The sequence below is a fragment of the Clytia hemisphaerica genome, unplaced genomic scaffold (assembly GCF_902728285.1).
Source record: "Clytia hemisphaerica strain Z4C2 unplaced genomic scaffold, Clytia hemisphaerica genome assembly, whole genome shotgun sequence".
NCBI lineage: Eukaryota > Metazoa > Cnidaria > Hydrozoa > Leptothecata > Clytiidae > Clytia > Clytia hemisphaerica.
In genome coordinates, this window is record NW_027104353.1 from 882207 (window position 1) to 905046 (window position 22840).

The 22840-nt window shown below is 35.1% G+C and overlaps 3 protein-coding genes across 3 annotated transcripts; 1 reads left to right on the plus strand and 2 right to left on the minus strand.

Annotated features, from left to right (window-relative positions):
- Positions 1-1556: 1556 nt before the first annotated feature.
- LOC136818069 (cytosolic carboxypeptidase-like protein 5) lies at positions 1557-22831 on the plus strand. The gene is made up of 11 exons (XM_067074432.1): positions 1557-1674; positions 1819-2293; positions 2622-2788; positions 3930-4816; positions 5266-5401; positions 6089-6288; positions 6924-7171; positions 8338-8531; positions 21159-21196; positions 21720-21808; positions 22484-22831. The coding sequence occupies exons 1-11, from the start codon at positions 1600-1602 to the stop codon at positions 22516-22518; spliced, it is 2544 nt and encodes an 847-aa protein (XP_066930533.1). The 5' UTR covers positions 1557-1599; the 3' UTR covers positions 22519-22831.
- On the minus strand, positions 9099-11593 carry LOC136818071 (equilibrative nucleoside transporter 3-like). Its single transcript, XM_067074434.1, has 2 exons — positions 11077-11593; positions 9099-10650 (listed from the first exon to the last, which is right to left on the minus strand). The coding sequence occupies exons 1-2, from the start codon at positions 11558-11560 to the stop codon at positions 9851-9853; spliced, it is 1284 nt and encodes a 427-aa protein (XP_066930535.1). The 5' UTR covers positions 11561-11593; the 3' UTR covers positions 9099-9850.
- LOC136818070 (equilibrative nucleoside transporter 3-like) lies at positions 14335-16799 on the minus strand. Its single transcript, XM_067074433.1, has 2 exons — positions 16643-16799; positions 14335-16192 (listed from the first exon to the last, which is right to left on the minus strand). Exon 2 carries the CDS (start codon positions 16170-16172, stop codon positions 14826-14828), a length of 1347 nt encoding a protein of 448 aa, XP_066930534.1. The 5' UTR covers positions 16173-16192; positions 16643-16799; the 3' UTR covers positions 14335-14825.
- Positions 22832-22840: the final 9 nt, after the last annotated feature.

The following is a 22840-nucleotide window of genomic DNA, read 5'->3' on the forward strand; positions in this document are numbered from 1 at the left end:
TGGTCTTAACATTTTTCGCTCGCAAGTTTGGGGGGAAAACGAAAATACTCTATATTTTACGTATGGGGAAGTGTAAGAAAGATTTACAAAATAGAAAAGTTTCGTTTTGGGGTAAAAAATCAGTATTGTGAATTTATTCAATTTTTCTATTTTGCAATTTTTCTACAGAGCCAAATAAAGATTTTTTCTATTGTTCTTGCTGGATTGCCTATAAGGATAAGTTCCATAGGAATGAGGCTATCAAGACATGTGACGAATTTGCAGGAAAACGAAATTTAACATTTCTCTAGGCTCCCAATACGAGACATTTGTCTGACCGAAAAAAAATTATCATCATCAATTTTGTCAGTTGTCAGAATCCTTTACTCACTGGAAATACGCAACTTTCGGAAGTTTAATTTTTTTTTGGTTGTGCTTCATTTTAAAAATAACGCAGATGAAAAGTTACCATTGATTTCGTGAGTAAAAAGAGTAAGATTATACTTTCACAGCATTTGTCTATATACATCAGTAGTTGAGTGACAGTAGAACGTCTGCTGATGAAGCCGTATTGCTTTTTGGATAGCAACTTTAGGTTTGTAAGGTATCTTGTGATATGTTCTCTTAAGATTGACTCCATTAGTTTGCAAAGTACTGATGTTAGACTCACTGGTCTATAGTTGACTGCTAGATTATGAGCACCTTTGTTTTTGTAAATAGGAGCAACGTGGGCAAGTTTCCAATCCTCAGGTAATTCTCCTTCAGTCAAGGTCTTGTTCATTATACGGGAAAGAGGTTCTGCGATCTCGTCTACAAGCTCTTTTAGCATTTTCGGGTGGATTTCATCGGGACCGAGTGATTTATTGGTATCAAGCTCCTTAATTTTCTTAGATAGCATTTCCTTGGTTATGACGATATCGTCAATAATTTCCTCGGTCCTGCTTGGAAAATCAGGGACTTCACCTTCTGGTTCATTAGTGAAAACACTGCAGAACTGTTTTTGGAGAATATTCGCCTTTTCATTATCTTCGTGCCGCAGGGATGATTTATCTTTTGGTGTTTCTAGAAGAGAGGAAACTCCGCTAGCAGATTTCATCTTACTTCGCACGTGTGACCAGAAAACTTTCGGATTGGACTTGGCTTTGTTGCAAATGTTTTGTTCGTAGTTTCGACGAGCTCTTGTCATTATGCGATTCACTCTGTTTCTTGTTGTTATGTAGATTTGACGGTTGCGTCTTTTTTCAATGGGGCAAACCGATCTAGCCCATTTCCTGTGTAGTCGTCGTTTTTCACTTACTTCTATCTGTAGGTTCATACAAGGTATCTCTGTACAAAATTTCATGGCAAACACATACCCTATTTCTCATATCTTTTACCTTCCTAATTATGATTTTGGACTTGCACAACCTTAATTTTTTACTTTTAGTTTTACCAATTGCTGATAGCTAGTTGCAAGCTTTCTTTTTCTAGGTGGCTGCATCTTTTTGATTAGCCTATCTACAAGGCAGTCTCCTTCCGTTTATTTTTTGTTGATTTTGCCTCTTGTATATTGTTATTTTAAATTTGAATTCTTTTTCAGTAGAATCAAAATAATACACAGGTTAAAATTATAATAGACTGATGATGGAAGTGTCTTTTAGTGGGGTAACATTCTCTTCGAACTTTGATTCTGGAAATTTGGCACGTGTAGAACAGGTATGAAAGCAGGTTTAGAACTAAATTTTTTTAAATTTGTTCCATATAGTATGAACAATTAATTCTTAAAGAGGGTAGCACAAAATCAAGTTTTAGCATTGGAAATAATTTAATTTTTTTATAAATACTTCTTTATTTTTATAGGTGAAGCCAGAGGATGTGAAAGTTCCAGCAGAAACTCCAGATTTTATCGAATCCCCAGATTTAGAATTCAATCTTTGGACATCACCTGATGCAGCTGGCACACCATACGAAAATGGGAATAGAACCTGGTTTTATTTCAGCGTTAGAGGTGGTTCTCTACCAAACAAAACGTTACGATTCAACATCATGAATTTGAACAGACAGAGTAGATTATACTCACAAGGATTGAACCCTTTCTTCAGAGTATCCCATGGCAAACATTCATCATGGCAACAAGTCAAAGATCGATGCACGTATGAAACAGTGGATGGCAATTTTCAAATCAGTTTTTTACATTCTTTTACTGATGTGACCCGGATGTCAACAACTTATTTTGCATTTTGTTACCCTTACTCTTATACTGAATGTCAACAATATATGAACTCGCTAGAGGAGAAATATGTCCAAGATGAGGATAAGAACTCTCAAGATACAGGTAAGCAAAGTGTTCAAGTTCTGAACTTGTTACACCCCTATGTCACAGACCTGGTTTGACGTCTAGAATTTTTATTCCATTGGGGCTGTTAGACGGGATTTTTGTAATTGTACAATATCATTCAATTAAATTATTTCATCGGTATTTTCTATTCTTTATCCCAAATAAAAAAACCATCCATTGGCAATTCTTAAGGATATTCTGCACGTATGAATTTCAAATTTTTGACATTGTGACTGTTGAAAAAAACGCAAATCTTTACACTTTGGGTTTGGTATTTTTTCTCCGCTATAATATTAATTAGTTTACCATTTTCATTTTCTTTTAGACATTTATTTCCACCGTGAGACATTGGTCACTTCAAACGATGGATTAAAGGTTGAACTGTTGACTGTCTCTTCAATGAAAGGAATTACTGAGAATCGAGAGAAAACATTACTTGGTCTCTACCCTGATCGAGAGAAGGAGAGAGCAAGAATTTTCAATAACAAGAAAGTAAGAAATATTGATTTCAATTCATAAAAATCAAAACCCGCTTCTAAAAAGAGGTTTTTTAACTTTGGTGGGCTATAGTGAAGCCACTTTTGAACAATAATAGTCAAGAACGGTCTTGCTGGGATTTAGGAGGCTAAGTGAAGGGTAATTAAAAAATTCTTAGAATAATCATATCGCGCAAATTAAAGTCTAAAGATTGAAAATTCCAGGCGTATGGTCAATCACATTCCTAAAATCTTAAATTTAGTAATGATCATGGTTAAAAATAGTGTGACATTTGAAAATTGACAATTTTTCAATTTTTTTACACTTCAGGTGATAAATGTGGCTGACATTTGTTTTGACAGCTGAAAATTTACACACTTCAAGTTCAAAGCTTAACCTAGGCTTGTAGTAGTTTGAAAAGTTCTGTTAGGTGATGGTTTGTGGCTTACAACCATTTACAGTTGACTACTTGGAAATGTCAACCACGTGTTTTCACGTCGAGTTTTAACCACGATCCATCACCCATTAATAAAAATTTTAATTCTCTATGGTTTCATTGAAATTTTCGCTGTTTTTTTTACACATACCTGGTAAGCCACAATTGTTCTCTAAAAATTGTGACTGACGTAAGCCACATGACAATGTAAGCCACAAAAAATCACCTGATTTAGAGTGAAATTTAGGGATATCTAGAAAGAGTTATTGTAACCGTTTTTTCTGCACTTTGAAATTCGATCTTTTCCCCTTTTGAGGAATATATAAACTTAGTGTCAGCCACATTATATCACCTAAAAACCTTTGGTTAATGATATCATATACAAAATGTCACAAAAACAGGGGGTATTTTTGACCATGTTCTAATGTAGGTGTGTGTGATAAGGAGTGCTACTTTCAGTTGTGAAACTAACTTTATGGTGTGCGATTGATAGTATTCCTCAGACATTTTAGGTATGTGCAGAGGTGTGCACGTGCTATTGCAAGCCTCAAATGATGTAGTCTGTCACATACTAGAAATATCTCTCTCGGGGACAAAGTAGATGAAATATTGCAACCTGTTTCATCTTTATGGTATTGGCTGGTATTGGCATTGTCAGAGAGAACGAATTTGTTTGACACGTGTCTTTTCAACGTATTTTGATTGCTTTTTAATTTACAGATCGTCTTTTTAACAAGCCGTGTTCATCCTGGTGAAACACCTGCCAGTTTTGTCTTCAATGGATTCCTAAATTTCATCTTAAGAGAAAATGACGATAGATCAATTGCCTTAAGAAATTCATTTGTTTTCAAAATGGTACCTATGCTGAATCCAGACGGTGTTAAGAGAGGTCATTACAGAACTGATATTTTTGGTCTTAACTTGAATAGGACTTATCAAAATCCAGATGCATTTCGTCAACCATCTATATTCGCCATCAAAACACTTATGATGTATCATCATTTTAATCGAATAGACCCTAAACTTTGCACTACAGACTTGCAGCAATCAGCTAGTCAACAGGCTATACCGACTGCACCGAAAGGAGACTTCTTAGCCAGGAAGTCGAGCACAGATCCAAATTTGACAAGTGAGACTGAACTTCATAAAAGTTTAAAAGAAGTTGCATTTTCTTCCTGTGAAACGATTAACGAAGCCTCGGATGAGTGTACCTCTGTTAAAGAACAAGTACAAGAAAAACAGGAGAAGCCATTAGACCGCCCTGATACGATTGTAGGCTACAATGATATGAACAGTCTAATGAAACGAACTGAAGAACTTAACTTGAATAAAAACAATCCTGATAATGGAGTTTTTATTTATATTGATCTCCATGGTCACGCATCAAAACGAGGCTGCTTCATCTACGGTAACCATTTTACAAGAGATTCAGACATGGTTGAATGTATGCTATTACCGAAACTTATATCTGTCAATTCGTTACATTTTGATTTTCAAGCTTGCAATTTCACCGAGAAAAATATGTACCATAAAGATAAGAAAGATGGTCTATCAAAAGAAGGTAGTGGGCGTGTGTCAATGTTTAAAGCACTTGGTATTATTCATAGGTTGGTATTTCTCTGCTTTTTCTATTTGCCAATGTTGACTCTATCTATAGACTGGAGCCGTTTAAGATTCGTGTAATGCAGTAATGTGATAAAATTAGTCTGTAGAAACTACAATTTTTGCCCCTTCCTAATGTTTGCTTATTTATGATTATGTCTGAATAGTTGTCTAGCATAATAGTCTTTCATGCTATAGTACTCTATCTATTATCTCCCTCTCTTTCTGTCTAACTGTCTGCGGCCGGGGAACTTTTTCCTTCATTCAATGATAGTAAAGTTGCTTCACAACTGACTTATTCGTGAAATGTGGACGTTTGATTTTACCCTTCCATGTGACGTAATCTTTTTACCTTGTTATAAGGAAGTAGTATATTTTGCTAGATATAATATTTCATCATTGATTTTCAAGTGAAACATTTAAAAAACCTTTTCCTTTATTTTCTCTCTTTTAGTTACACATTGGAATGTAATTACAACACAGGTCGTGCAACCAATCCTATATCACCTGCAACCTTGGATCAAGGGCGTGCCACACCTCCACCCCAGCCAGGATTTCCACCAAGATACACACCAGAGCATTATGAAGAGGTTGGATTTTTTTCCCAAAGATTTCTACTACTTTAAGATAATCACGGGAGAAGAGAGTGTGTATTACCGCGTCGCTTTTTTTATTCATTGAGTTACTATGGAGAACGATAGTCATTACTTTCCTTGATTTCAGGCTAGAGTTGCATCTTTGTCTTTTTTCGAGCCAGTCTGAAACCTTTAGTTTTTGTGAAAATGTAGAAAAGTGTTACCTTTTCAATGTGATGATGCCACACATGCAGTCAATATCGTCAGTCGTCAGTATATAATTGTGTGTTTGGTGATTAGTTCATGAACGCGAGATACAATAATCATTAACACGACATGTATTAGTTCACTTCGTTCGTTCGTTCATGTAATAATCAAAGTTCCTCCACAACAGTTATTATTATTATATTATTATTGATTATTGGTTATACGTCTATAACGAAGCAATTATTAACAGTTTTTGCCCCAGTTTTGGACGGATTGAATTTAGCCTTTCTTTGTTTATAAATTATAAAGAAATGATTTTCCAAATCTGCCGGGTAATGGATTTTAGATTGGAAATTAGTGGCTTCATTTTTCATTTCTATTCAGTACCGTAATCAACAAAAATTTTCACACAATAGGAAATCTGGCAAAGTCCTACTTCAAATGATATTTTAACAGCATCAAAATAAAATTTTTAGCATTTTTGCTTGTATCTAGGTTGGACGAGGTACAGCTGTTGCTATTCTTGACTTGATCAATCGAAATCCTTGGTCTCGATTACCTACTTCTGAATACAAGAGTTTGAATGGAGTTCGAGACTGGTTAAGCAAGCATATCAAAAACAATACGAAGGTTTTATCACAACAAACGAAAGTCAATCTAAAGAAGAAAAATGGTGCTGGAAAATCTTCTATAAGGTATACTTTTGATTTCATTGTTGCTTTTGTAATGTTTATGACCCCCCGAAGTGTCGCTCGAAAAGTTACCCGGACAAAAAGCGCCTACCTAACGACCTTGTAGATACACAAAACAAAGCCCTAAAATACCTTTACCTTAAAATGTGTTAAAGATACTAGAACCACGAGGGACAAGTAGATTTTAGTAATGAAGATTAATTTTTTGATTTATAATTAAAAAGCAAATCAATTCCCATGTTGACACTTGTTCAAAATTTCAGAATGCTAATTCAAAAGTTCCTTTTCGAAGGGTTATTTAAGGACGATTTCGTCTTGTTCGAATAAGATTTTACTTGTTACTTACCCGATCATTTCAATTTTGGTTCAATACTCGCGTTTTTAGGGTCCAGACTCTCTGAACTAAAATTGTGACTTACATGTAATTTGACCTTCTTGACGTACTCATGTTTTGAAATGTTTACTTGAGGGAAGTTTATCTTCTGTTCGATATTTAAATTAAGTTTTTACTGCTCAAATTTTAAGCAAAATGCCTTTTCAAAAATGATATTACAAATAATGTTTTGAAATCATTTGTAGTGATGGAGTTAACCCAAAATGGTTCAAAAGTGGGTTATAGGCTTCCTTTTTCTTTTCAGTACAATGAAAGATTCCAAATCTACCATACCATCAACTATGTTCAATCCGTTTAAACAACATTCCAATGACTCAGTGACCATCAAATATTCTTTATCAAAAGATGAAAAATCAAAAACCTTTCAAGACAAGCCAGAAATAGACCACAACAATAACAATAGCGATGGAAAGACGTCAAGCCATAAAACTTCATCGAAAACCGTTCACAGGAGTCGTACTACGTGCTCAGAGAAAAGTGAAAAACGCCATGGTATGTACTTAATGCCATTGCTTAATTCAACTTAATTGCTTCTAATCAAAGCTATGTTGTCGAGAGGGAAAATTTAAATTTCTCTTTATCAGGGCACATCTTCAGACACTTCTAAATACGTTGTCTCTCTTTCTCATCATATACACCCCCTGTGTGACAAACCCACTAGGATCCCAGTCCCACTTAGACTAGAGTCTACTTCTGGCTGAACTTTGCTTTTTGATAATTTTTTATGACGCTGAGTCCAGTGAAGTAGACTAGGAGCGTTTGGCGAGGTCGCCATTTTCAAAAAGAATGTTTAAAATGCAAATAACAAAAAAACTTCTTAGAGTTGAAAGATGTAATTAAAAATGAGAAACCTACATCAATAACAGATTTGCAATCCCTTATTCTCAAATAAAAACATTGCTTCGTACTGTTTTTACCTTCCAAAAACAACAAAAATCTGGCGGACTGTAAGCAAAAGCATATTACCATATACTACCGGGCCACTTAATTGCGCCATCCAGTCTATAAAAAAAGCTTTAAGGGGACCCCGGGCTAAGCCCCACTGGAAAACTTGCCTTAAATTTTGTCCCTGGTGGAAAATACTCTCCAATTTTGAGCTCAATTGGGGGGGGGGCCTTATATCCCCATTCGAAATTCAATGCAAAAAATTGCACTTCAAAACCTTCCCCACTATTAGGATTTTGAAAGAAAACATTTTCCCTGCTATGGGTAAAGGTTCCACTGGAGCTGTGAGACAGGGGTGTTTATATCGCAAATTGAAACTTTCTCGGATAGCCTGCAGATCTTAATGTTTCTAAAAAGAGCCTGGTTCGTTGAAATCTCTCTCAAAGTCTCCGTAGAAAAAGTCTCACATATAATTCCGCGCGGTTGGAATCCTTTTCAAATTCGAAGAATGTCTTAGTAGTTTTGGCAACTTTGGGATCAAATTGGATAGATTAACATCAATTTTGACTTCCTTTTTAGAAAACCTCATAACTTTGCAAAATATTAGTTTGTGACATTGAAATTTTCAGGAGTGCCCTGAATTAAGTTAAAGTTTACCCATGCAAAATTTAAAGTCAATAGCACAATTAGAGCGCTCTACGTCAAAACTTGAAATTTATGGAAACTTTTTTGGACCACCTGGTACTTACATGAGATATTTTTTCCTTCTTTAGAACGTTCTAAAAAGAAGGAACCAAAGACAGCCTCAAAAACCATTGTTGACGGTAAAGAACGATCGCCAAAAAAGAGATCTCAATCTTCACTAACAGAACTGGAAGAGATCACCAAAAAAGCATTAAAAGCTAAAAGACATTCACTCCCACTACCAATCACCAAGACTACTACACCGCAAAGAAAGGTCAAAGCTGTAAGTTTTATATCAGTTTATTTTTATCAGTATGTTTTTATCTTCTATTTTTTACCCTGATATTTGAATAATAATTTTATTGAAAGTGCCGGACCTTTTTTCAGATAAATAAAGATTCTTTCTGTTCGATGCTAGGTAAAGAAGGTACGTCTTGCGGATGAAAAATAGTTGAGTATACTTTGCCTCAAAATGAATCACATACATATTTAGATAAACAGGGTTAAATTCTGTAGTCTTTGGTACACTTTATTGATAACATACTCGAAAAAACAAAGTCACAATCTCAAAACAAATATAACGTACTAATTTTTGAAGGGGCAAAAGGTATCTAATAGACCGAAGATCATCCAATGGGGATGGAAGTTCTATTTCATGAAGTTAAAAAAAAATTCTATTGAATTTGGAATAATTACAATAATTTAAAAATCTTTTTCCAATCACTCCGAAGTCGATTCCCAAGGCAGTAAACTATGAAAAAAATTCAAGTGAGATATACATTCTGTTTGTTTTTTTTCTCTGGCACTTTTTTGTAGGTCGTTTTGATGTTGAATTTACACTAAGAATGTTTGATTCATATTAGACCTGTTTTTATTTTATCTATTCTTATAATATTTCATTTTTCATAAATTTGTTATAATGAGCCCTTTTATGTACCGAGAGATTTGGCATTTTGAAACTCTGATACTTTTTTTGTAGGTCGTTTTGATGTTGAATTTACACTAAGAATGTTTGATTCATATTAGACCTGTTTTTATTTTATCTATTCTTATAATATTTCATTTTTCATAAATTTGTTATAATGAGCCCTTTTATGTACCGAGAGATTTGCCATTTTGAAACTCTGATACTTTTTTTGTAGGTCGTTTTGATGTTGAATTTACACTAAGAATGTTTGATTCATATTAGACCTGTTTTTATTTTATCTATTCTTATAATATTTCATTTTTCATAAATTTGTTATAATGAGCCCTTTTATGTACCGAGAGATTTGCCATTTTGAAACTCTGATTCGCAAAATTAAATTCCGCGGAAATTTCTTCTCGCGAAAATTTCTTCCCTTAAGGTAGTTTGATCTTTAAAAATTCCCTGGAGAAATTCATATGTCTACCAGTAAATTTTCTAGCAATATTCTAGCAATATGGATTGCTCTGGTTGGGCTACCTATGTATTAAAACTATAATGAATTAATATACCCTAATTAATCAATATTATTTTGTTTACATACGATATTGAATTAAAATTATTTATCAAATTCTTACTGCACTTATCATTTGTAAAACCAAATGCTTTGTATCGGTAGAATTCAAAATGTTGATAGTTCAAATAAATTTGACTAATATGATAGACAGGACTGCACCAAGTCCAGTCCCAATATTCAAGAACAACTGCATCGTGGCACCAGCTGTTTCCATCAGATTCGGCTCCACCAACTGAGGGCCATACATCATACACAGGCTTGTCAAATATCCATTACTAAATGCAAAAAATACATTGAAGAGAATCGGATAAAGGTCATTGCTGAAAACCACCGGGAAATACCGCCGCGGTTGATAGTTACATAAGCCAAACAATGGTATAAATAAAATTCTTGAGAAACATAGCAACGGTAACCAAGGGCCTTTTTTACCCACCAAAACAACATTCCCAGAAACAACTCGACCTGATAAATCACCAACATTGAAAATCAGAAACCCGGTCAAAGCTGAAAAATATTTATTGGTTATTGCTGAACCATTATCAGAATCAACGGATTTGATATCACACAAGATTGCGGGCATTAATCCAATAGTGATTGTATATAAGCTGGTGACTGACAACGCTAATGGATAAATCATCTTCACCACCATTGAGATTCTGGTGAAAACACCAATTTCCTGATCACTGCTTGGAATCTCTTTCATCTCTGATTTTCCATCCAGTTTATGAACAACGAATGGTGTTTTGCTAACGTAAACATAGGCTACAATGCAGGAACACAGGATCAAGGATGCGATGGTGAAATAGACTGTGGCATCGATTTGGATGTCGTTACCAATGGCGATTGAAATGATATCGGTAATCGATGCAAATAAACCAGCGAAACTGACCCCTGTAATGCTGGCTTGAATGTAACGTGGGCCTGAAATCAAAATTTTAAGAGCTTTCTTAAGAACCAGTAAACCTTTTGATGAGGCTTGGTCGCTCATATTTTGCCTCAAATTGTTCTTGTCTTGTTTTTATTTCAAAGGGTGAAAGTGAAGTATCTTAGTCCATATTTTTACAATGTTTACCTTAGACTTTCTTAAGATTCAGCCATTCCAAACTCAGGACAGTTCTTAAATTGTTTTTATTTTTTGGCATGTTTGAGCCTACTTGCTCTTATAAAAGAAAGAAGAGTGTATGTGTTTCAACGTGGTTCCCATGGAAGCCTAAGTGCATGTTCTTGAGTTCTTGAATGAGTGCCGTGCTGACCAGTATCGCTAGAATCTTCGACCTTTCCCAGGCAAGAAAAAAATAAAATTTAAGGTGTTTCTGTTTAGTGGTTCGATTGTTTATCTAATCTTACCTATAGCTCCGGTGATTCCAAAGATTGTTCCTTGATAAATTCCACTACAAATATTGATAATTACAATGCACCCTAATGTGATGTAGAAGAATTTATCAGTCCAAGCTGAAGTATCCACATTGACCAGTACTGTGGTGACAATGAAACAGATTGTCGAGAGGATCAACGTTGAAATGACACGACCGTTCCTCGAAACTCGATTTGTCAAACATAAATTGATAATCAATGCAATACCGCATGGAATTTGTGAGCAAATTGAAAAAGCACTTTCGAACAATTTCAAATCACTTTCATTATTTTTCAGTTTGCTTTTAAAGTACTGGTCAGCGTTGATGAAGAAATTCCATGGTAGCAACATTCCAATGCCGATTAAGAAAAATGAGAAATAAATTTTCGGACGGTTTATTGTGTCCGAATAGATTTCCCCTTCATTTTCGTTTTGTGATTCTTCGGGTAGAATTATGTAATCCACTTCCGTCATCATAATATTTACGATTTTTATTTAGAAGAACAAACTATATAAGAACATAAGGCTTCGATGGCCAAAATGTTAAGAACAAATTAAGAGCATTTTAAGGCTTTGCGGACTCAAAAACAGCATATTCTTAGGAAAATGGACAAAAATATATAGAAAATGGGGAAAATAAGAATAATGTTAAAAATATTAATATGTTTTAGGCTTGAAATTCAAAAGTTAAGAAAATCTGAAGACTTTAAAATTTTTGGATGTTCCTTAAAAAACGTGTATGATGTATGGTGTTTTGTTCCAGCAATTCAAAGTCACCAAAACCAAATGAGACTATAATAAAGAGAAAATCTCAAAACTTATGTATACTTATTACAGTATTCCACAATACTGCACGATTTGATTGCTATTGCAGGACGTTTAAAATTGAAATCGAAAGCTGATAATATATTTCCAAAATCTATTTCATTTCAGTCTTTTCCTCTCTACATTTGCTTGCCCGAGTTATAAATTCACTTCATTTATCAGTTTTATATGAGACACTGTTTTTTGTTATAAGTTCATATGATCTATTATGGATATTATGTTTCGAAAAAATTTTCGGAGGTGTCACCTTCAAAATAATTTGACGCGTGTTTTCTTTTGTCTAAATGATTATTCCAATCTCGTTGTTATGTAATAAGCATTTAGGTCAAGCGTGTCTGTTTTATTTGATAATTGGTCTTTGTATTTGTCGCTTTTTTAATTTTCAATTAAAGGACAATTATTTAATAATTTGCCAACTCATTAGCAATCTTGAGTCTTTTACATGGTTTCAGCCCACTTTTCAGGTGCCCCCATTGAGCATGGTACCCCCAGCAATTTAGGTCCCCTTGAGAAATTGCTTTGAGTTAGATACCCCCATTCAGCCAAAAAAAAAAAAAAAAAATTGAATTGACACTTTTTGTTCTTTTGTCATTCCTAAAATCTTAATGATAGCGTGGAAATTATCTGATATTCCGATGGTGTATGGGCGGCCGCCCACGCTAAAGCTCTGAAGGAGCGGGCCAATGTCACCATCGGAGACCTATAGTAGTCATCGTTTGATGTACCGCATCACAGTCGTGTCTAGCTGTCCTTACACTTTTTGCTTGAATATCGGTTGCACCCGACTGAATTTAGCATGAAAATCTCTGCTGCCTGAGAAACCTTACAGAAAAATGAAAAATGATAACCCAAAGGTTCCAGATGTTAAAATTTTCCCGGCCTTCAGAGCTTTAGCGTGTCGGAAGAAAATTTCTACATCGAGTACCAGATAAGCGTGGAAAGCGCTCACGCATGAACGCCTGCTAATAAGCTTTGTTGTTATGCTATAAAGATGGCGGCTGTAAATCAAAACAACCACATTAGAAAAATATAGCAAAAGATGGCGTGATGGGAAACGAAAGAGAAATTGGATGGGAAACTAGGTGCTGGGGTAAAAAAAATTCAATAATTTGAAATATTTTGAAATATTCGATTTGGAAAATATAACCAGCCCCCAGAGCCTCCATCAAGACAGCTAGGTACCCTTAATGAATAGGTAACCCCAAAGAATTGCAAGGCATTAGCCCCCCTCTACTAACCTGGCCTAGGTGCCCTTCAGATTTCTGGGCTGACACCATGTTAGTTCTTATAAAAATTTTCTGCTCCTGATCAGGGTTCTTTTTACTGCCTCTGAAAATATCTGATACGGTCGTCAATTCACTAAATCTTAAAAGATAAATCTTACGAGGTCGACTTTTGGTTATGTTCGCCAATTTACCGGGTATGTTTTGGGAAAAACATCTGATTTTACAACACTGGCAGGGTCCGAATTCTGTCTCCCAGGCTCCCAATTTTGTTGGAAAGTGTGACAGGGTCTGGTCTTCGAGTTCAAGCGGCACGACTCTGCTTGCTGTCACGGACAGTTCATTCACTAGATTCAGCTTTTTCTTTTCCTTTTCCTTTTTTTGACCAATCTTGCTCCACATCCGTGTCAATTCAATGGGAAAAGCTTGTAAATTAAAATTGGCGAGTAAACAAACGAAATCACTCTTATTTTAAAAACAAAACCTTTAAAGGTTTTATTTTTACATACAGTAAGTGTTTTCGTTTCATATCAGACACATATTTTATATCAGGACAGTGTCTGCCTATTGTTATATTATGCTGATATGAGCAAAAACATGTTTTTCTTTTCCTCTTTCGGACTTATCTTGCTCCACATCTGTGTCAATTAAACGGGAAAAAGCTTATAAATTAAAATTGACGATTAAGCAAATGAGATCACTCTTATTTAAAAACAAAGTCTTTAAGGGTTAGACTTTATAAATATAAGTGCTACTGGTATTATATGATGTCAAAAGTGATCGATAATTCCTAGCTGGGACGCCCATTTGAAACCCTCAAAAATGTACTTGGAAATAGGAAGGGGGTAAAAAGGGGCTTAAAATCAATATTTTCACACTAATTTCTACAATCAACATTACGGAATTAAGTCCGAAAATGTTCATTCTAACACCATCGAATTCTTGATATTCATGACGTAACCTTTTATACGGGAACACCCGAAAAACACTGGGCGTTTGCCACCAATTTTGAATTCAAACAATAATACTTGTGGCAAACGCCCGTGTTTTTCGTGTGTTTCCGTATAAAAGATTACGTCATGAATATCAAGAATTTATAAAGTGCACTAATTTTTGTAGTCATCTATTGCATCATTCAGGCAACAGAAATATGATCTTTCAACAGTTGAGTTTGGAAAGCAAAAGTTTGTACATGATGAAGTCTAAAATAATCTCAATCGCTAAAATTTCTTTTAATTTAATTTTTATTGTCTTTTTTCGTAGATTTTCTCTTAAATTTACATAAAACACACTTAACATATACAAAATTTGCAAAAAAATTATATTTACAAAGAATCAAGTCAATCCCTAATGTGGTGTCATACATAGAATTACGTAACAAAAATAATATGCCTTTTTAATAAACAAAAAAACAATATTAGTATTACATATATCTTACACGCTTTTTATATAAGAACGTAAGGCTTCGCTGACCAAAATATTAAAAACAAGTTAAGAACATTTAAGGCTTTATGGACTCAAAAACACCCTATTTCTCAGGTCAAAATTATTACAAAATAGTCAAAATAAGAACATGTTAAGAACATTTTTAGGCTTAGAACTCAAAAAGTTAACAGCATTCGAAGTCTTCAAAATCTTTTGATGCTCTTATAAAAAATGTGTACTGAAAGACTCAAATATCATAACGCCTATCATTAGATTGTATCTACAATAGCTAAGGATAAAACTGATCCTAAACCAAGTCCGATTGTCAAAAATAATTGCATGGTTGCACCTGCTGTCTCCATCATCCCTTCAGGTGCACGCTCCGGACCGTACATCATACAAAGACTAGCGAGATAGCCATTACTGACGGAGAAAAGGATATTAAAGATGACAGGATAGATATCTTTATTGAAGACAACTGTTAAGTGATGACGTGGTTGGAAATTACAGAACATGAACAGTGGGATGAATGCAATTCGAGCAACACAGAGGATTGGTAACCAGGGTCCTTTCTTATCAACTATTCGAACGAAACCAGAGATGATTCGACCAACAAAATCACCAACGTTGAAAATCAAGAATCCAACAACAGCCGTGAAATATTTATTAGTGAATGCGGATCCATTGCTTTCATTGACTGATCGAATACCGGATAAAATGGCGGGTTGGATAGTCAAGGTGACGGCGAAAACACACATGACGGATAGTGCTGTCGGATAGATGTTACGAATGACGGCACAAAAGCTTTGTTCACCAGTACAATCGTTTTCTCCACTGCTGGTTGATGAAGTACTGGACATTTTATCATCATAAAGTTTGATTTCAAATTTATCTTTCAACACTGGTAATCGAAACATACCAATGTAGACAAATATGCAAGTGAACAAAACCAGAGAAGCGATACTGAAATAGATAGTTGAATCTAATTTGATATCATCACCAACAGCTAAGGAGATGATATTGGTGATAGAGGCGAAGGTTCCAGCACAGCTCATACCGACAACTGCTCCTTGGATGTATCGTCCTCCTGCAGCTCCGGCAATTCCAAAGATGGTTCCTTGGAAGATTCCAGAACATGCATTGATGATTGCAACGCTGGTTAAAGTGACTGCAAAGAATTTATCAGTCCAAGCTGAAGTATCCACATTGACCAGCACTGTGGTGACAATGAAACAGATTGTCGAGATGATTAACGTTGAGATGACACGACCGTTCCTGGAAACTCGATTTGTCAAACATAAATTGATAATCAATGCAATACCGCAGGGAATTTGTGAGCAAATTGAAAAAGCACTTTCGAACAATTTCAAATCACTTTCATTGTTTTTCAGTTTGCTTTTAAAGTACTGGTCAGCGTTGATGAAGAAATTCCATGGTAGTAACATTCCAATACCGATCAGGAAAAATGATAGATAACCAAGGTTGTATCGGTCCTCCTTGACAACATAAGCATCATTCGATTCTTGGTAACTTCCAATGTCTTCATTGGATCCATAGTTCTTCTTGGTGTGAGTGTCATTTCTCAATTTGGATCCTTCGTTCGTCACTGGAGGCATTGTGATGTGATTTTACCAGACTATAAAAATGAATGAAGAGTATTGTTTGTTTTTGTATGATTTATGTATGGGTCTTTAAAAGCTCATGCAACTACATTTGGCTAATAATCTTGTTCGAAAATGACCTGGAAATCATAGTCATGATTTATTTAATTTAGTTTGTTAAATAATTAAAAGTAGAATTTCCACATTTATTTCCCCCAACTAAAGTAATTATCTAGACCTCGTGGGAAAAGCGTAGCAATTGAAATCTAACTGGCGTCAAATTGGTTAATTTTTAAAGAGTGGGTGGAAAGAGTGGTACAGTATATATGTGAAGAAATAAGAAATATTTGCCTAATTCACTGAGGAAATTTGAATGGCATAGCAGCATTTGTATCCATTTTTCCATTATTAAATTAAAAAACTTTTGTACATGTTTAAGCAAATGATTGACAGGAGTATATAAAGTAGATACTTGTAGCACTCACCTTACTAAAGATAAAGATATATGGTCAAATATTCTTGAAACAGTTGATAAAATGTCGACGATGACGTGTAGAACTGATCCAAAGGTGTAGAGAAATCACACGATGATTTTGTTAAAGAGAGAACTCTTGATTTGATGAAGCAAAGCCGCCATGCTTCAAAATCTCCTACTACTCGTTCTATTTATACCACGATCGGAAATGCAATTCGAAACCACCACGTGAGACCAGAATGCTTTGCAAATATGACACTGACTCTTGTCATGTTTTCTTTGTAATATGATAGACACCTTAAAGTGTATAAAAGAGGAGAGATGAACACAATCTGATTTTAATAGTGCTTTTATGTCGCTACAGGCTGTGAAGCTGACCAGAACCTTCCAGTTTAAGAAAAAAAGCTCTTTCTCTTCAAATTTTCGACATTTTTTTTGTGCCGAGATACTGAAATTCGACAACCAGAAGAACATAGGAGAATTTTTCAAAAAGGGATGCTGTTTCCCTAGGATAATTTTAACGTATTGAAGATAATCTTTGTGTTTATATGAGAAGAGCTATACTGGGATCAAACAATATTTGGAAAAAATTGACACCCCACTGGGGTTGTATGAGATGTCTAGCTTGAATTTTTATTTGCTTGCTATTATTTTATCCTATTTTCTATTTTTTAAGCTTTTACATTTCAATAACATTCTTTGGAGCAGGTAATTTCATACAGTTTTCTAACTTTATTTCAACCAAAGTTTACTTTTTTTGGGTCACAAGACCTTCAGTTGATTGATTGCTGAACTTTAGACTTTAAGGTTCATTGTGTCTCAGTTCAAACTCTTAGACATTTGGATTTTCACTGGGAAAACTTTTTAAGCATGTGACATTTTTTAATTTGGGCAATTCTGAATGCAATAAGTGAGATTTTGAGATGTATATTTCATACCATATTTGGTCAATAAATGGGTCATTTTTCGTCGAAGTGATTTTACACAAACAATGACAGTTGAGTTGCCAAATTCTATGTAAAAAATGCAACGCATTGTGCGTTGCATAATTTCAAAATTTGAGGAATCGAATAAATTGTTTCTGAAATATTATTGATATTTACACCCCAGGTAAAACTCCCCTTAATTTCTCTATCGACATCCCTGTTTCAAGAACCTATTGGGAATTAGTGATAAATGATTTAAAGTGTCAATTAGTGAAAAAATCACCTGTTTTTTATTGACTAGGGATTCTAAACTCGGATATGAAGGGGGATTGTCAAATATACAGTAACTTTATGAGTGTAAGTTTTTGCAATGTGAGTGAAATTTAGGATCTCATCGGGGATTTTTTTGGCCAATTTCTCGAAAATTAAGGACTCCCTGCGGGACTATAGGACTTTTGGAAAAGGGTGGTTTTTTATCAAAGTTAAAAAATAGAAAATTTAGGGGATTTCATAAAGAAAATAAGCCGGGGAACGGAATTTTAAAAATGCCAACAATTGGTGACTGTTCGAAAAGGATTAGACGACTAAAATTAGAAAACCTTACTATTAGGTCAATTTTTATTCAGGGAAAAGTTGCCTCTTTTCAATATTTTTATCATTGAAAAAAAGGTTTGTCGTCTTTATCAACGGAGGATATATTGGGAAGCTGAGCATTTGGGTTTTGCATAGTTCTTCTCCAGAGTAGAGAGATTTGTTCATTAAAATATTCTTAACAATTGCCGTCATTTCGTCATGAAAATGATGACAATACGTCATGTATTGTAACCCACAACTCGGGGTGGGTACTTGGACTAAAAGGGTTACGGGTTGGGTTAGGAGAAGTATGGAGGATTTTTGCAAAAAAGTGGAAAATCTTCAGAAAATTTTGGAATTTTGGAATCCGTGTCGGTCGGCAAGGTATTTTCTATGCGTCAGATTTCAGATATTTTGTTTTAAACCAAAATTTTGATTTAGAACAATTCATAACAACTTTCAAAGTAGTCCATTTAGTCAAAATAGAATTAAAATTCACATTTTTGGGATCATTTCGACCCCTTGTTTGATAACACCAGTCTCTCATTTCAAATCAAATGTGCAGTCGATCTTTGTATCGATCTTGTGTTCGAATTGCGCCATCATGCTTTTTCCACGTGGCATCTTAGACAATCAAAGCATGCCCTTTTGGACTAAAACACTTCGGACATGAAATATAAAACGTTTATTGAAACCACAAAACTTTTTGTCAAGAAAGCGACGTGTTAATACAACGACTTTGGCGCGCCATCTTTCTAGCAGATCTTGAGAAGAAAAATATTATTTTTTCTTTCCGTGTTTTTCTAAAGCGCAAAGTTGCCAAACCATGAAAGAAGAATTTTTGCACACGCAGGGTCATTTAATTTGCATGCCGACACTTACTTTTCTTTACAAATCAACTTAAAGGAAAATCGATTTCCTCTGATTTTTTTTAAACAATACTGTAAAAAGTTTAAAGTCTAAGTGTTGTCGATCAAAGAGAAGTTAAGAGCTACCCGTCTGAAAATGGGTAGCAAAATTTGAGAGAAAACACTGGAAATTAATTAAAAATATTTGTTGTGAAAGTTCAGGGGAACCAAGGATTTCAGAACTGGAAAAAAGTAGCTTGTAATTTGCGTGAATCTTGGGTACCGTCTTTTGTCTGCAAATGAGTCCGTCAAAGGAAAAAGACAAATCATACAAGATTCTTGAAAAACTTACGCCTAAATTTGTCTCTAACGAGTGAATTGCAGAAACAGAGGTGTTTCCGTACAAAAGATTGGGTTGTAGTTATCATGAATTTCGGCTTTTGCCCGGAATTGCATGAACAAGATGGCCTCAAATCTAGGACCAGATTTTTGGGTTTTTGTTTAACATTTCAAAATTGGCAAAACATTTTGCAGGCTTTGAATGAAAATTTCCTGAAATCACCAATTCTTTTGTCTCAGTTTTTAAAAAGAGTCTCCCCAGCAGTAACTCTGATCACGATATCACGCAATTCTTTGTCTTCAAACAAGATCACGCAAATCAGCAAAAAAAAACTTGAAATGATCACGCATCCCTTTCAAAAGAGTACCGCATCACGGCTCAAACAATTTTCATATCACGATCACGTTTTGACCGATGATCACAAAATCACTATAGAAAAAAAAATTCCTTATCATGGAATCACGCTGGAGAATATCCCTATCACGACATCACGCTAACTGCTTTGAGAGACCTCTAAAAATACTGGTAGATGCTCGGTATTGGAGGGGGAGGGGTAGTACTCTTAGGTGCCAAAAAAACGGGGGGGGGTTGGAAAATTTTCGAAATCTTAATAAACAGGGGGGGCCTAATTGGGTTGGAGATTGTACTTTTGAAAAAATGAGGTAAATATAGGCTAAAATCAGGCTTTTTGGAGAAAAATAAGGCGACTTCTTCTTGCTAACTGAAAATATTCTTAAAAATTAATAAACGGGGGGGGGGGGGGTCCTAATAAGGTCCGGAGGGGTTGGAAAATTTCCGAAAAATTAACAAGTGGGAGGGGGGCGTTTATTTGGCACCTAAGAGTAAAAGGTGTCAATCAAAATTAGTGATTTTTCAATAAAAAAGATTGACCCAGGCAAGGGCAAGTGGCCTTAAATTAGTTTGTGCAAGCCATCGATATGATATTTTTTATATTATTGACATTTTTTTCATTTTTGAGGGGGTAGTGGAAAGAGGGTTGGCCAAAATAATTATTTTAAGCTGTTTGGCGTTCCCCAGGAGTTATTTTTACTTTATCAGAAATTTATCGACGATCCTTGATTCAATAATAAGTTAGTTTATAATCTTCTTGGAATACCCTTTTATTTTTTTATATTTTGTAGGAATTGTGATAACCTTATTTCATCCAGGGGGTGATTTTACACCATCCTCGTACTTTTCTGGTCATAGCTCCATGAAAGTTTGCCAGAGCTTATGAACTTTGTGAATTTTGATATTATCATTTAATGCATATCAAATTTAAAGTCAACTAGGTATGGCGGATTTTATGACTTAATATACTGGTATGCGATTTAGTGTATAAAAGAAGGTGAATCCCTCCTGTAACTCTAGTTTGGATATGAAATCTTAGAACTGCTACCCTTTTTGAGATTTAGACCTTTTTTGAACAACAAAAAACGATTTGAAGTTTTACCACTTCCGTCTTTCTGGGACCAGAGGCTAATCAGGCTAATCACATTGACTTCCAAGCCCGAAGGGCTAGACTGGAGACTCCTGGATGGGAAATGAAGCCACTTATTTCCCATCCAGAACGCCTGTGTGTGGTTTTTACACAAACGCCGGATTAAATGTAAAATCTATCGCTAGATTTATAAAAATGTAGTCCTTAAAAACAAAGGAACCGCTAGATACAAGCCGTCTTCGGGATTGTGGCGTGTTCTAGACGCGCTCTGGATGGGAAATAAGTGGCTTCACTTTTTCTTGCCTGCAAAAGGTTAGAGATTCTACTCCAGCCCCTCGGGCTTCAAACTCAATGGCTAATCAGATATTAAATTTGTTGTTCACTTCTTTACTTTTCAGGCCTCGAACAGTCCCTCTTCAAAGTTGAAAGGAAACTGGTGAGTAGGATTTTTTCACTTTGATTGTAAAGTTTTTTTCTTCCATATGGAATCCTATTACTTGTAAATGATATTTTGAATTTTTATATGATACGAGGGATCATAAAGGTTGTGTTATATAAAATTTGGGGATGAAAAGTGGAAATTGGGAGGGCTAAAAACACTGACTTTTAGAAACCCTGGAGTACTTTATCCTCTATATCTTTGATTGGACTATAGAAAAGTCGGGATCTCGAAAGTGACCCCATATTAAGCTCAGTGGTTAGATAGCGGGTAGCTAGAAAGCGGGAAGAATTTAGAACATAAAATGCCCCAAGACATCCTAAAACATTTTGCAACAAAAGGGATTTTAGAGTTTTTTGAGAATCACTTTTAACAACAGGTTATTTAAATTCTTGGTTTAAGAAAGAAGTGCCCAAATAAGAAAAAATATATCCCAATTCAGGCCTCAAATTCACAGTTTTTTAGAAATATTCAACTTTGCTATGTTTCCCGACTGTTTTTTACTGATTTTTTCTTCCAGTTTAAAGACGCGAACAGCCAGCAAAAATCAACAAGAATCTGTTTCATTGAAAGATGTTTACCATAATGGTGTCAGTGTTTCAAAAGAAAGTAAGATTTAAGGATTTATTTGACTGGCAACGATGTTGTTCCAAAAATTCTTCTTCTTTCTCTTCATGTTAAAGAATACCGTTATACCGTAACACCGTTGAAAAGATGTTCTCAAGGAATGTTATCTTTTAAGATTTGAGATTAATAAAACTCCCCCGTGTCACAGACCCACTAGAAAATTAAGCAAAGATTTCGTCTTCAGTGGGAAAATACCCTTGAATTTCAGCGCCAGTTGGAAATTGACTTTGATTTCATCCCTACTCGAAATTCCACGTTTAGAAATTGCACTCCAAAACCATCCCCACTGAGTTTTTCAACCTTGGAACAATAGAATTTCTATCCCCATTAGGGTTTCAATAGGGGTTTTTATCCCCACTGAGGAAGAAAGTTTTTTAAAATAGGGCTGTGTTAGGAGAACGAGCAAAAGTTGGCGAGAGAGTGCATTAACAATGAACATTCTGCCAAAGTTCATTCATTTCGACACTGCTGAAATCTAGCAGTGCAAGATTAGGGATCGAGCATACCATTTTTTCCTTCCTGGCGTTTAGCTCCAAACAAAATTTCTTCCTACGTTTACCTAAAGTGTTTTTCGCGTGTTATCGTTCCCGCCCGACTTGCTATCGTTCTATGCCACGCTAACAATGATCATGACATGCTACGTTTTTATATTTACAGAGGCGAAGACAACGAAAGTTAGTCGACGAAAGTGATCTGCTTTAGAAACGACCTTATCATCATTCAACATGGATGACATACTTAAGCAACCGAAACCGTTATTGTGACAATTATACAACAACAAAGCCTCTCTTTACGTTACTTTAATGTCAGAAATTTTCGCGGCCAGAAAATCTCGCCAGTCAGGTCAGAGGCCATTCACGAAATCATGAGGATAGAGTGAAAAACTTTGAGAGTGAAAGTATTTGTTTTAAAGATTGTTAAAGCAACGATGTAAAAATAATAGATAACCAACTTGCCTTGATTCTCAAAAAACATCCGTGTTACGGTTGTAAAAATATTAATGACATTTTGCAT